The 16,563-nt window shown below is 21.2% G+C and overlaps 1 protein-coding gene across 1 annotated transcript in view; it reads left to right on the top strand.

Moving 5' to 3' along the window:
• The first annotated feature begins 14,011 nt into the window (after positions 1-14,011).
• The window catches only part of LOC105360637 (scavenger receptor class B member 1), a 37,207-nt gene continuing 34,655 nt past the window's right edge, over positions 14,012-16,563 (top strand). The window contains exon 1 of the mRNA XM_011497593.1: positions 14,012-14,243. Coding sequence (XP_011495895.1) covers positions 14,081-14,243 — 163 coding nt within the window. The 5' untranslated portion in view covers positions 14,012-14,080. The remainder of the gene's footprint in view (positions 14,244-16,563) is intronic.

Raw genomic sequence — 16,563 nt, 5'->3', positions numbered from 1 at the left:
TATCCTCATATTTTGTTTAGACATCACAATAATTGCGAAAAACTGCAATTAAAAAATATATTGACTTACATATCTTTTGATAATACGAAGAAATAAAAATATGATTTGACTGGTTTAACTTCGTTGATTTGCACTATAATATTGATATTTATATGCTTTCAAATATTAATATCATTTAAAAATGTCTAATTATATGAATTTTTCATTCTTGAAAGACATAAGACTTTAAATATCATTTTAACTTATGATTTAGATTATCAAGATTATCTAGAAATTAATATCTTTTTAAAAGCAATACTTTTTTTCTAATAATATATTACTGATTTTGAATAATACAATTTTCATTTGAAATTATTTATAGTGTATATATTTTATTATCATCTTTTTTCTTTATTTTCGTATAATTTTTATACAGTTTATTATAATTTTTTTTAAATAATTTTGTTAATAACGCATTATTGATTTTAAATTGTGTACGTTTCATTGAAAAATAATAATGATATATTTTTATTATATTTTTATACCATATTACTTTCTAAATAATATATTATTATTTTAAAATAATACACTTTTTATTAAAAAATATTTCATAAACTATTCCATAAATAATGTATTTATATTGTTTTTATTATATTTATAAAGCATAGATAAATTTTATGTTATTAAAATCATAGTTTATTATTATTACCAAACGGAACTCTGACATAAAAATTTTCAAAATATTAAAATCAGACTCAAAAATTATGAAATTTTTCATTACATTACTTCATATAACGGTTTATATAAATATAGAAAATATTATGCCTTAGTATATTGAATTAGTAACAATAATAATTCATTAATTATCAGTTTATATTTCTAAATACTGTATACAAATGAAATATTACATTATATAAAACAACAACATTATTTTATGAAATACCGTTAAAAATTAGAAAATCTACAATTATTCAGAATATAAATAAAAATTAAATCAGTTAATTTAATGTTTTTACATATAACATTGATTTTCTATTGGAAAAATTACACAATATCAAAATTTTAAATAGTGAAATATTTCATTAATCAATTATTATATAAAAATCGTATATAAAACCATATAATATTAATTTTATAATATCAATTCTTATATTTATTGTTTATAAGGATGAGCTAGATTAACATAAATACAACGAATTATAAGATATATTTTAATTTCTTATTTCTCTTATATAATATTAAATATTTAAAAATTACAAAAAAAATTTTTTACAAATATAGAAATATTATTGTAGAGTTTAAATATTGTCATATATTTTATTAAATATATATCAACAACTAAATTGATAAAAAATTGTTGATACAAAAGAATTAATTTTTTTCGAGATATTAATATAAAATACAGTCTGGAAAAATTACTTTTCAAACATTAAAACCTACAATATAAATTAAAAAACTATAACATTATATAATATCAACAAGGAATGGTAAATTCTTTCATTTTTAGGCATCAAATTCTTAATTGTACACGTACTAATAAGTTCTTTATACTGAATTAAAAAATATTATAATAGAAAAATTGAATATGGTAATTTTTATATATTAATAAATTAATACAAATAACAATGAATTGTAAATAAACAAATAAAATTTGTCTTGTATTTCATTGATAATATAGTTCCTTTTTGATATTAGTCAACGCCAATTATTCAAATATACTAATATTAATATTTAATCAATTTAATTAATTCCATACTTTTTATTCATTTCTCATTATTAATACTCGTATTTTATTAATGATAATAAGATTATTTAAAAATATTACTGCATTATATTGAAATATTTCAAAACAAATTAGGCTTGCATTGTTCATCCAAAATATTTTTATTCATAAGATGAATTTGACCGGATGTGTTACATAATCAGAAAGTGATTTAAAAGAAGAGAGTCATTTGTAAATTATATTCAAAATTCAAAATTTCATGTAATTATGTTATATAAATGTTTCTTTTGTAATTCATGACTATTTCTCGTGCATAATATACTCTATACATTAAAGTTTCATGGATGATAATATGAAGTATAGTAACCAAATAATTTTAACTGCGTCTCTGCTCTGGAAAAGTAATATAAAAACACGGCTTGTAAAATAAATAAAGTTGCACAAAGTAAACAGTTACCTTGTTTTTTTTACGTTTCTACCTCATTCCATTCAAACGGAGCCGGTCTTGCATTAATTTTCAAAAAGTCTAAAAAGACAAAACAGATAAGAGGAAAGAAACAAAGAACAACCGGATCCTTTCGCTGTAATTCCAAACGTTAAGAATGTCTACGGTATAGTAACTTCAGGCAAGTGATCGGTATTCAATCTGTATACTTTTACGTTTCTGAACTTTTATCAAGGTCAACATAATTTTATTTATAGATTTTATTTTTTTCAGCTATTAAAATATCATTATCTACATCAATACATCGATGAGAAATTAAATTGTTATTGATGGAGATCTATTTAAAATGTCTATTTTAAATATCGTATAAATTAAAAGTAATTTTTAACAATAAATATCTATTATTACGAAAATTTTTGCAGAAATGAATTTATATGATATAATAATAAATTTTCAATTATTTATGATAATACTAAATAATGTAGATATTAGTGACCTAACAACGTTATAAAATAACGATATATATATGATTAAAAACTTGAAATTAATATTAAACGTTGAGAATTTGTAAGAAAAGGACAAAATGGAAGTAATTTCATTGTAAGCAATTATATAAATATAAAGACATAATTAAATGTAAAATAGAAATAATTTTGTACAAGTCAGAAGGCATTCGGAGGTATCCTAAGGACGAGTGAAGGGCTACATTAAATTGTAAACTTCTTATAAGACATTGGCCAGAAGATAATATTTTTACTCTTCTCTTATGTTTTATTTTACAATACCTTGAAACTGGTGAACTCAGCAGCAAGGTCAATATAATAAAGTGATTATTATGATAATTGAGAATAAAAATCAAGATAAACTTATTGCATTGAGCTTCAGACGTTGTTATATATATATATATATATATGTACAAGATATCTATTAATAAAAAATATAGTAATTATCATAATATAATAATAACTATTCATTAATATATGCTTATTTAAAAGTATCATATATGTCAGAACTGGGGAAACGGTATGTTCACAAATTTATTTACTAATACAGTTTATTTATTTAATATTTATTTAATATAGTAATTTATTTAATATAGTAAATTTATTTACTAATAGTACAATATTTACTAATTTATTCACTAATACTTTACTAATACAGTTTTGGAATTTATAGTGCATAAATATAGTTTAGCTTTAATTTTATGTACTTCTAATTTAAATAATTCTTATTTTATATTTATTTATAGATTTTATATATATTTATTATATTTTATTTATATATTTATATATTTTTTTTTTATATATTCATTTGCTATATCTAAAAATGTTTATTTAAGGGTACAAATATAAACGTGTTTATGTGGAAATACATTTAGATCTATTCTTAGATAATTTATTTCCTACTAAAGAATCTTATTTTTAATTAATTTTCACAAATCTAATCTAAAACGAAATTCTTTTTAAATCAATATACTATTTCTTTAAAGATAAACATATATTTTTGAATGAATAAATTTACAGTAAAATAAGTAACGATACTAACACAGTTGATTTAATAATAATTGAATGTTTATAAATATCCAGTTATGCTTTTACTTGAAAATACTAAACAATAATTTAAGGAATTTTTTAAGTTCATAATATTATACTATTTACTTTATTAATACCTCAATTTTCTATATTATCTTTTGTTCTATTAGTTATTTTAATTTTAATAATAAACATTAAAAATATTTCTACTGAATTTAATATAACATATTTATTAATTATTAAAATATTAATCTGAAATAATATTTAAATAATTTAGTTGGATGTAGAAATTTCTTTAAATTTTTCAAATGATTCAAACTGAACATTTGAAAGCATTTAAATGGAATCAAACCGTACAAAAATGAATCCGATTTTATTTGTATCTTACATATTTATTCTTTCATTTTTATCATTGGTTTTAAAATATATAACTTATATTGTTTGATCAAATTTTAAATATTTATGTATAATAATGGAAACCCAATATGAAAATTTGATGAAGCAATCTATGATGAAAATATGTAAATATGTAAATACAGGTATACCAATTTCATTAGTTTATAAAAATGGTATTTTCATAATAAATATTATAATCACTCAATCATTTGAAATTCACTCACTCAATCATTCACTAATAAATATGATTGATTTGATTTTTCAATTTAAAACAATTCATAAACATCTTTTATAATATCTTATGTATCTTGGTTACTAAAAATAATATATATAAATGAAAAACAGAAATATAAAATATTTAAGAAAAATTATAATTATCAAATTGACTTTTTCGATTTGATAAAATTTATTTTTGGTTATACCTAAAATATAACAAATTAAATAAAAAACTTTTAATAAATGTTACAATATTATAAATTGGATCAACCATAATTTGGTTTTATGTATTGTACAATGCAAATTGAACATTGATTTGATCTCTATATTTTTTTTTAATATTCTGTATTTTCTTTATACACTTTTCATTGAGAAATAATTGAATTCAAATAATCTAATAAAATTTTTATTTATTTAAAGCAGAATATATAAATAAAAAATCTTGATCTTTCCTTTTGAAATATAAAATAAAATTCTATTATGATTTTATTCTATACAACCAGATGTACTAAAAATAACAATATATTAATTTTAGGAAACTAAAACAATAACTAGAAAAATTGAACAAATACTAATATTGTTGATACATATTATAATATATTTTGTTTAAATTTTAATTATTTAAAGTTTTCGTTTTTAAAGCTTCGCAATATTATGTTACAATGTATCTTTGACTTTATTTTGTCCTTTAATATACTATGTTTCAACATTACATTCTTTGCTAATGTAATTAATTAAATATTTGTCGATTGAGATTTCCGTATTTTTTGTTATTTATTTACAATTTTATTGTCGAGTCTCAGATTAAAATTTTAGTTTCTTTGTTGCGCGCCTTTAAGACAAGACATACGTAGAATAAATTAGTACAAATTTGGTATCCGTATTCATTTGCAGTATAATTTTAAAAATTACGATTTTTTCTATCTTTAATTCAATAAGTGTTTGTGTTAATAAATTAAGGATTTTTAACTATTTGACTATAAACTTTCAAGCTTGTATCATACAAAATATACTAACATTTTTATTTAATATGTAAATTTTTATCCTTAATCTAAACACAACTTTTGTCTTTAACGAATAACCAAATAAATTTGTTTATTATATTTTAGTTAAAACACTAAAATCAGTACATTATCAAATTCATAAGAATATATTTTTTTGCGATGATGAGAAAAGTAATTTACTTATTAAAAGAGAAAGTGTTTTCAAATAAACGTTTTAAAATTAATCCATCAACAGTGCAATTTTGAGGTATGAAATTAAAATTTCATAATAAATATAATTTAATGCATATAAAAATCCAATTATAAAATAAATATAAAAATAAAGGGAACCAATTGATAATATAAAAATAAAAAATAAATACAGGGATTGAAACAAAAACAATAAATATTAACACATTTAAAATTTATAGTAAACATTTGTAATTTTATAATTAAAAGACATGATGAATTCTATATTTATAAATTTTTTATATCTAAAGAGTATAATTATACTTACATCAACTATTTAATGTCATATTCATTTTCCTTATATTAGCAATAAATTATAATTAAAAAAGTTAAATCAAGAATAATAAATATAATCACTCGTTTTCATTATTCTTTCATTTTCATTATTCTGGTTCCCAACCAGATAATATATCTACAGTTTTTTTTTACGTAACTTTACAATTTAATAGTTAGTTTACATGAATTTATATGAAACTATGTAAAGAATCAAAATTATTTCATATAAAATGGATCTAAATATAGTCCAGGAATAATTTTTCAATTATACATAATAGAATTTATTTGTTATATATTTTATTTAAACTTTATTTATAAAATATATTTAATATTTAACGATTTTACTTTAAATTATAAAAGTTATATACTTACATTTCATATGCAATATAACGAACACTTATAGATACAAATATTGTAAGTAATCTTTCCTTTACAATGTCTTACATATCATCAATTAATGATATACAGCAATATACTAATATACTATTTAATCCATTAAGTTATAGATTAATTTTAATAATTAAATAATATTAATTAAATAACTTATAGATAAAATTCAATTTTTATTTTATCTACTTTATTTCCGTATTATTTACAAAATTTTAGTATTACAATCTTAACGAATTATATTATATATTTAGAAATATTTTCATTAATAATGAATAATTTAATAATGAATCAAAACTATTGAACAATTTTTTGAATTTTTCAAACTATAAATAACTTATCTACACAAGTACACAGACACATTCACATAAATACACATATATATATATATATAAATATATATATTCTTAAAATATACTTAATTTAATAATGATGAAGATTATTTATAAATAATATTTATCAGTTTGTGTATATATAATAAAGTAATATTGTATATTTTTAATTTTCTATTCTTTTATATTTACATTATTTGATATTCATCAATTTTAGTTTTTTAAATGTAAATTTTTTAATGATATATTTAGATAAATATTGATACCCGAAAATATAAATGAAACGATAATATTCACATAACGTCATTGAAAAAATGGTCAACATTCAGCAAAATATTATTATATTATCATTAGTTTTATTGCTTTGTTTTTAAATATTTTTACGTAATATAACTGATTTCAGAAATTAATTAACAATAAACCTTTTTAATCGTCAAAAGTGAATGGTATATAGTTCTTTAAATATTATCTTCGTATTAAGTTTAAATTTCTATACAAGACAGCATTTTACGATTAATAGAAAGTAGTAGATAAAAAATTTAAATAGAATACAAGTACGTATTGACGTAAAATATTATTCCATTGAATTTTTTCTAAATGTATATATATAACTTTCCTAGTTAAGCAATAATTTTCGATTTTAATAATAGTAAAGTTTTGGTAAGATATTATTCCGTAGTTAATATCTATGTATTTACATGATTAAGAAAACAAATTATAAACAAAAATTATATAAAATTTAATTTTTTGCAACATATTACTTGATCAGATTAAAGTAATTAATTTATATTATATCGCTATATATATTTACTTGATTTATTTATACATGTACTTTCTGTATTTTCTGCAATTTTATTATTCAAAATCATATTAATATAATAATATCGTTTACAATATATTGTTATAAAAGTTATTCTAATCCAGTAAGTAGGTCATTTTTATTGAATTGCTTAAAAATATATTTTAATACAGTGGCATTTATGCAGAATTATTGCAATATACCGAAATTGTCGCATTAAACTGTCATTGTATTACGCTTTCAGTAGAATAAACCAATTTCATATTCTACCCCGGAATCAAACTCGAATACTACAAATTAATAAATTTTTATAAAAATAAAATTCCAACAAATTAAAAATTTTTGTAAAGATTTTCTGGTTTTAATAATATAACCTTTTGTAAATTCCAATACATATATAATTATTATATAAAACTTTAACGATATATGTAAACGTATATATAATAATTACATTAAAAAAATTTTATAGTGCATAATAGAAAGTATAATTATATTTATTTAAGGTTATATAAGATTATATAATAATTATTATTCATTATTAATAAGTATTTTTCATAAATAATTGGTGTCTGAAAATAGACTAAAAACACACTTTTGATACATAATATGTCATTATTAAATATAACATTAAGTATCTCCATTTATGAGACTTAATGCAAAGAAAAGCAATAGCAAGCGCATACACAAAATATATATTAAAAATATAGATTTAATTAAAATTCGTATTTGCAATATGCTTTTGATATATAAAATCTATATTTCCTTATTTATTAAAAAATGAAAATTCTTAATCGTAAATCTTCTTTGAAAAAAAAAAAATTTGATGGTGAAAACAGAAAATTTCTGGATTAAACTCATAACTTACATTTAACAATAAAAATAGAAAGTGTTTTTATAGGCAAGCAGAAAAATATAAGGTTTTCAATAGTTATAGTATGAATATAGAAAAAATGTACTCGATGATACTAGAGAAATGTTATGATTATAAATATTATTAAATATCCATTACATTATATTAATTATAATAAATTTAATTTTCTTAAAACATAAAATATACTATTGTTAAGATAACTAATAATAGGGAGAATATATAACTATAAATTGATCAGTAACGCAAAGTATATCGATAAATAATATTAGGATATTTTTCTGAAATAAAAGAAAATACATTAGTATTTTTATAACTTTGTGTTGATTAAATTTAAAAATAAAATACAAATAAATATGCATATGCAACGTAAATAAAATATAAATAAATAAAATATAACTATAATATTTTCATAGTCATTAAGTTCGTTGAGAATCAGAGACTATCCCAGTTATATCAGCTATATTTCTAAATTACCATAACGTTTTTGTAAATTTTAGACTTTTGTTTGACATTAAATTCATTATTGAAGCAAAAAATTAATTTTTTAAAAGCTGCATTCTCAAGCGGAATAATTCCAAAAATTCTTATTAATAAATATTAATATAGTAATATATATATATATATTTTTTTTTTTTGATTTACAGATATATAATTTTTTTTTCTTTTAAAGTTATAAATATAATTAAATTATGTACATTCATTTAATACTTTAAACTACACAGATTCGAAAATAAAATAGATAAATAATAAAATAAAAAGTCACAGCTTGCAAAATATACGAAACGTTTAAAATCATTTGAAAGACTATACTATAAGACTAGACTATACTATAAAACTAATAAATTGTGTAACGGAAATAAATATTGTGATCATTATTTCTAATTTTTAATATTACCTTATTAGTGATTGAACAATTTAAACTTAGTTCTTTATATTGCAATATAATTGATGTTCACAATTGAAATTCGACTTACATCGTATCAATTTCAAAGTTAGACATAATTTGTCTAAAAGATTTATAATTATCATAAAGTTTAATTTAATTTATTTATGACAGTGTTTTCAATTTTTATAAACCATACTAATATAAAGATATTGTAAATAATCTACAATGAATGAACAAGATGCAATTTTATTCTTAATTACTTCTATTTTTATTTACTTTTTTTTATCTTAGAATGTTGATTTTATCCAATTTATGTACATGTATTTATATATTAAATTTCAATTACAATAATTTATTATTTAATATACTTATTTGTAAGTACCGAAATAATTATACAAATTTATAGATTAGTTTCAAATTTTTCTTTTTGAATAAATTTAAAATAAAACTAGTTGTAATCATTTATTTAAGTTTAGTTAACGCATAATTATTAAATAGTAATCATATATATATTTTAAATATCATTTATATTTTAATATAATTAATTACAGTTTTACTTGTGTTTTCGTAATATATAAAAATAAAATTTTTTTATTTTTAAATAGAAGGTAAGCTAGTTATCTGTTACAATATTTATACATATGTTTACTCGCAGAAGGTCACAAGGAAGCCTAACCTTGGTAATAAGTACATACCATGTATTATCTTCACTGAGCACAAAGGATATCAAAGTTGATCTTTTTTTTAGACATATCAATTTGGTTTTAATAACTAATCATTTTAGAACAGTATTACTATTAATAAAACGTTGTTGTTTAATGCATAATTTCTATTGTAACATAGATTTTAATAATAATTTTAATAATTTTATTAATTGTAATAATAAAATTGACAATAAAGTGAGTTATCATTAAAACGAGAAATCCTTTCCTTAGAAATTTTTTATTCTATTCCAACAAATGGAAATAAATTATACTTATATTTAATCATACACGTATTATTTTGATATATAATTAATTAAGTATCAAATTATATAATAGTATATATTATGTATTCAAAAAAATTTGTTAATATATGTTAATAAAAATTTATTTTTAAATTTATGTATAAATAAAAATTCAATAATTATTCAATCAGCATCTATATTTTTACTTGAATAAATATTCTGAATGTAAATATGTTAATAGCTACAATAATCTTAAACGATGCATTTTATGTCAGTCGATTAATTTATTTATTAGTTTAATTTATCATAAATTTGATTACTTAGAAATATGTTTAAGTTTAATGATTGATGAATAACACTGTAAATAATGCATAAAAGAAAAACTATAAAGAATTTAATAACGCGTTGTTTATTAAAACCTTTTTAGCTTTTATTATAACTTTTTTAAGATTATACTAAATATAAACATTGATTCACTTCTTACTGTTTTTCTTTTACTAAATCTGCATTTAAATTTTGAAAATTCTTGAACTATCCGTAATAATTTTTAATTTATTAAAACTGAAATTTATAACTTTACATTGATATTACCAAAAAGAAAAAACTATCATTATATAAATACCAAATCTATTTAACATAAAGATGATAACAATATAAAATGTTTTAATTTATAAAATAAGGAAACAACGACTTTGATCTCAAAATAAAATTTTTGAATATTTTATTTTCCACTAAAATTTATTCTGATAATGTAATAATTTAACAAGTTATTTTTTTAAAAACATATTTTATCTTTTATAATTTTAATGCATTAAAATTAAAAAATTATAATTGCATATATAACTGAATGAAGATTTAATTTTAATTCATTGATTACCTAAGGCACTATAGCAATTTCATACCATCGCGTGCAATGTGATGGCAAGTTGCAATTTCAGACGAAAAAAATGCACTAAAAACGGGAAATCAAGGACTAAAGAATAAGAAGATATTCCTTTAATAAATAGTAAATAAAGCATTTCGCACCTTATATAATTATAGTTAATATTTATGTTTAACGCCTGAGATTGAACGTGATAATTTTTATCAAGCACGATTCTTGTAATATTATTATAATTATAACTATTATTATTACATACTTGCTTATTAACATAAATTTTACTTTTACAATATTGGACGCATATGTAGAAATGCGCATGTTTTGTCTGAAATACACTTGTGTGAAATAATGATTCAAATACTTAGAAAGAAATTTTTAATAGTTCATAAATTTCAAAACAGGATACACATTAATAAATGTTGTAGATAAATTAATTTTATTTTCGAGTATATATAAATAAAATATTAATAAATATATCATTTTCATAAATTCCAATAATTTTTGTTTAGAAAAAGCATACGAATTTGCCAGTTATAATACATAATAATTAGTATTCTTTAAATATAGTATTTTTATGATAAAACAAAAAATTACAAAAATATTATTTAAAAATATATTTTATTAAAAAATTTTGAGAGTCCTTAAAAAACAGTTGATAATATCTAATTTTACCTATTAATATTGTAGCATCTCAATGCGCGTTTATTAATATAAAAATGTATTCAGGTTTTTTTTGCAATAATTTTTAATTAAAATTTAATAAAGAATATTTTGTAAAATTATGAAGAAGAGAAAATTAATTTCATTGATAAATTATACTTGTAATAAGTTAAGTATTTAGAAATACATTATATAGAAAAAAAAGCAATAATTGTTTTAGAAATTATTTTCCTGAATATCAAAGGTAGTTAATTAATTTCTAAATTTACTAAATAAACTTGCTAAATATATAAAATATTTCCAAATTTTTCGTTTATTTTTTAATATTAATTATTAAGCAAAACTCTACTTGAATGTCCTGCAAAAAACTCTTTTCATTATTATTATGAAATTCAAAATAATATCAAAGTACACACTATTCATTTCACACTATTAATTTAAAATTTTCATATGTCAAATATATTTTATGTTGTAAATTTTTTTTTTTTAATTTCAACTAAGAATATGAAAAAATATTTATAATAGTCTAAATACTTTGAGGTACTTTAAGTGTTTTTTTTTAATTTAGTAAGCCATTATATTTATTATATATTTTAGTAATTATTTCGTTTATATCATTTTCACTATGAAGTTGTTATATGTAGATGAGAAAAGAGCAAAGAATGTATTCTACATTATGACGCATGTACGCGAATTGAAGGCAAACGAGACAAGAGTTTTGGCTCCGAGTTAAGACATTAAATTTACAAATAGATAACAACAAAATAATGATGTACTGATATATGTATTTTATTATAATATCAGAATAATCATTATAAATACAAAAGCAAATATAAATATAAACTACTGGTTATTATTAGTATTTTACTTTATTTTTTTTCAATAACTATAGCATAAAAAATTGTATTATTTCTTTTATTAATCCCTCCATAAATGTGGCATACAATATTCGTATTTATTGTATTACTATATTAAGAAAATTATTCGTTCATTTTTTGACATAAATACAATTATCATAATACTGGATTTTTTATGATTAATATGCATCACGATTCATATTATGTTCAATTTATATTTAATTAAAATTTATTTTAAAATGAAAAGTACGAAAAATTTAATAAGATTAAAAAATAACAAAATTTTTATTTTTCACAACATAATTTTTTGCTTGAACAAATTTTCTTAATATTTCAGATGATTTATAAAAATCTTCACGCAATGTAATATTATTAAAGTATAATTAATAAAAACAAACTTGTGGTATAGTACGTGTTTATAATACAATTTATCAAAACAAATATTTCTATGCATATGCATGCGTGAGAGCGGGCAAACGCGCGCGTGCATGTGTATATGTATATAACTAATTAATGGGCTTTATAATTTATGCAACAAACTTTTCAGATAATTACATAAATTATAAAGCCCTTTAATTTTGTATATTTATCAAATACATACATAATATTTCAAAATTCATAAAATTATTTGATTATGCAGTATATAGTTACTTTTTTTTAACGAAAATATATATTCAAGCAAATAAATGATAGCTTGAAATAATTGAAAGAATCATTATCGATTAACAATAATTATTTTCATTTTGTATTACTATTGGTAAGATTATAATACTAAATTTATTAGATCTAATTAATAAAAAAGAAAATAATATATATACAATTTTCGAATAGTAAATAGTTATGATTACTAAATTATAAATATGCGTGTATCCATTAATATGAAAAGAAATATTACAAAGACTTACTTATTAATAAAGCTTGGTAATTTGTAGCAAAGTAGGTACATGCATCAAGAATCACCTCCATTTCTGGCGATTTTCTCTTTTCTCTCATTTCTTCTATATTTGAAAGTTTTTCATTTGACATTATTTGAACGAACAGTATTTCAGCAAATCGCCATAAGAAATTCATGTATGGTAATTAATGTTTTATACTCACGCATATTCTTGCGTGTATGTATATTGAATAGTTTCAACTCATGGATATTTCAATTAATCCACGCCTAATCTTGTTTGCTACGAAATAAGTTCAGATTAAGCGTTATATTCAATCGCCGAAAGAAGAGGGCCCGAAAGGGAAAGCTGCAAGATCGAATGGTGTCGTAGTCATCACACATAATCGCAACGCATAATCACACCTTTCAGATGGGCGCACTGGTTTTGAATGGAGCGCGCATTAGAACAACCGCTGGGGGTGATGGCCCCGTGTCCGGTTACCGGGGAACCGATCTGTTGGACGCTGAGGGGGAATCGAACGCCGGTCAGTTATCGCGGCGAGTAAAGAAAAGGCAGAGGATAGCCGGCGCAACAGCCTAACACAACGACCGGTAGGAGAGTCTGGCCGGCAATTGGCTCGCAACTGGCAGCGGGTGGGGACAACGGCCCGGGAGCTGAAGCGGACGCCTCGAGCTCAACACTTTTCCGGTGCACCGCGAGCAACGCGCACCGCCGCTCCGCGCAAGCTCGGATAGGTTCCGGCAGACCCGAGAGATCCCCCGGCAACCATGAAGGACGCTACGTCTATCTGGGCCCAGCTATCGGCGATGGTGAACGAGAGCCCCGGAGGCGAGGCCAAGAGCCTCAGACGCAACTCCTCCGTCGTGGTGAACCGGTTCTTCGGCAACGCCGTGCCTCTGCGCGCCGACGGCAGGCCCAACTGGTCCAGGCGTAAGTCCGGCCCACAGAATGGGTCTTAACGTTATTTCCTAGTCGCGAAGTTCTTCCCAAATCCTGCCGCGGCTACTAAGTTGGGCTGAGTCTCCAACTGGTAGGAATCGTTCACAAGGCCCCGAGGCCTAACATCATAGCGCTAATCCGCCCCGCCCAGGCTTTTACATTTCAAGCCTTTTCTACTGAACCTACTCTGTGTGAACGATACACGCTGCTTATTTTATGTATCTAAATATTCCTATTTCAATTCGAAAAAATTAATTTACTCTGTCATCGTACCAGTATTGACGTGTTTATTAAAATTGCCGAAATAGCAGCGCACTCAATGCATTTGGATGTTGCTGGTATTATTGTCAGTTGTTAAACGCCCATTATTTCCAAATTGCCCATTATTGCCCAAAGGCACTTACTTATTATATACCTATGAGATCTAATCTTTATTTATATATTTATATAAATTAACAAGAATATATTTTAAAATTCTACTCTACCAATTAATAATTGGCGAAAATTTTCAAAGAATAATAAAGGTATAAAAATTTGTAGAAAGCTTAATTTTATTCTTGAATTCTTACATTTCAAAACATTTAATTTTTATTTAAAAACTATAAACATTTAAATTCCTTTTAAAAAAATATAAAGAATTTTTCATCCGTCGTACGTACATTTATTTAACAAGATGTACTACGTGACCAGTACATTTATAACATTTTCATATAATCGACAAGTCCATCTACAATTTAAGCTTGGAAATAAAATTATATCTGCCTATTGACATCATTACTGAATTAGGAAGTTTCATTGATCCCAATTTAATAAATATAAAAAAATACATTTATTTGAACAACGTTACTTTAATTAAACTGTGAAAATAATATGAAATATACAATAATATAATTGTAAATAATATTAATCCAAAGAATAAAATAATAATTTTTCTTTTTAATTATCGTTGAAAATTAAGTATCACCATTTAGTTACAAATATTAAAAACAATATGAAAATTTTAATAGCATATTTCCACGCTATTAAAACGGCAGTATATTATTACATTATGCTTTATATTTTAATTTGAAACTACATTTAGTTGTTAAATACTTTAGTTATTTGTTATATTTATAATTAAAATAAAAATTGTATTTTATGATAAATACAATAATAAATGTGAAGCTTGATATTAATTTGAATTCATTATAATTATATTACATGCATCATTTAACTCTGAATCTTATTATCGGCGATAACAATAAGTTTATAAAATATAATATTTTCTATCATTTCAATTTTCTTGCAATAAAATGTGTAAAACATAATAATTTTGAGGAATTATAATTATAGTATGGTAGCACAATATCTATAATAATTGTGGAAAGCAAAGTACATGTCATGTACGTTTATTAAATATGTTTTATTCAATGAAACTGTCATAAAATGTAATGACTTTTGCATATATTGATATAACTAAAGAAAATTTAATGAGAATTATTTGGGTTAACTTTTATCATTTATATTGAATAAACTATTTTTACCAAATGCTTTTAAAAATTTATTTATGCATTCGAACATATTTCTTAGAATTTCAGAATTATTATACATACATAATATTAAGTTTAATATTATATTACATCAAAGTAACAAAATAGACTATTATTATTTGTATAAAAAGTTAATTACTGGAATTAAAAAAGTGCTCTAACATTATTTTTAATCAGTGAGCGATTTTTTAAATATTCTGAGTTAATGTAACTTTGTGCTATATGTCTATAGAATGTTTATATAAACAGTTTATATACATTACTTTAATGGCATTTCAAAATTTCATTTGACTGATATTTATATATTAATAAAAATAGCTTTCAGTACATTTGTAGTATTTTTTTTTACACAATTTTAAAAATGAAGGATTTTTTATAAGGATTAAAAAATCTACCACTGTCACTACTTCATGATATGAATATTTAAATTATATTTATTATTCTTAAAACTGTGAAAAAAAAATTTTAATTACAATTTAATCTTGACAAGTCAAAGTAATTATTAAAAAACAAATAAAGTATAGATAAACGATCTATTATAAATTATCACGGAAATATTTACAATAGTAGAGGTGGTATATTTATTTTCCTGATTATAAAATTTTTTGTGATCGAATGATTTTTTAGAAAAAATTCTTTTTAAATATTAAATTTATTATTTTACTTCGTCTTAAATATTTAAAAACAGATATATTTTTAAAAATCTTGTTAAATATCAAATAATCGATTATGTAAATGATGAACAAAATATTTTTTAAAATATGTTACTAAATGAGAAAATA

This window comes from Ceratosolen solmsi, unplaced genomic scaffold, assembly GCF_000503995.2.
Source record: "Ceratosolen solmsi marchali unplaced genomic scaffold, CerSol_1.0 scaffold47, whole genome shotgun sequence".
Lineage (NCBI taxonomy): Eukaryota > Metazoa > Arthropoda > Insecta > Hymenoptera > Agaonidae > Ceratosolen > Ceratosolen solmsi.
This window is presented reverse-complemented; position numbering and strand designations above follow the sequence as displayed.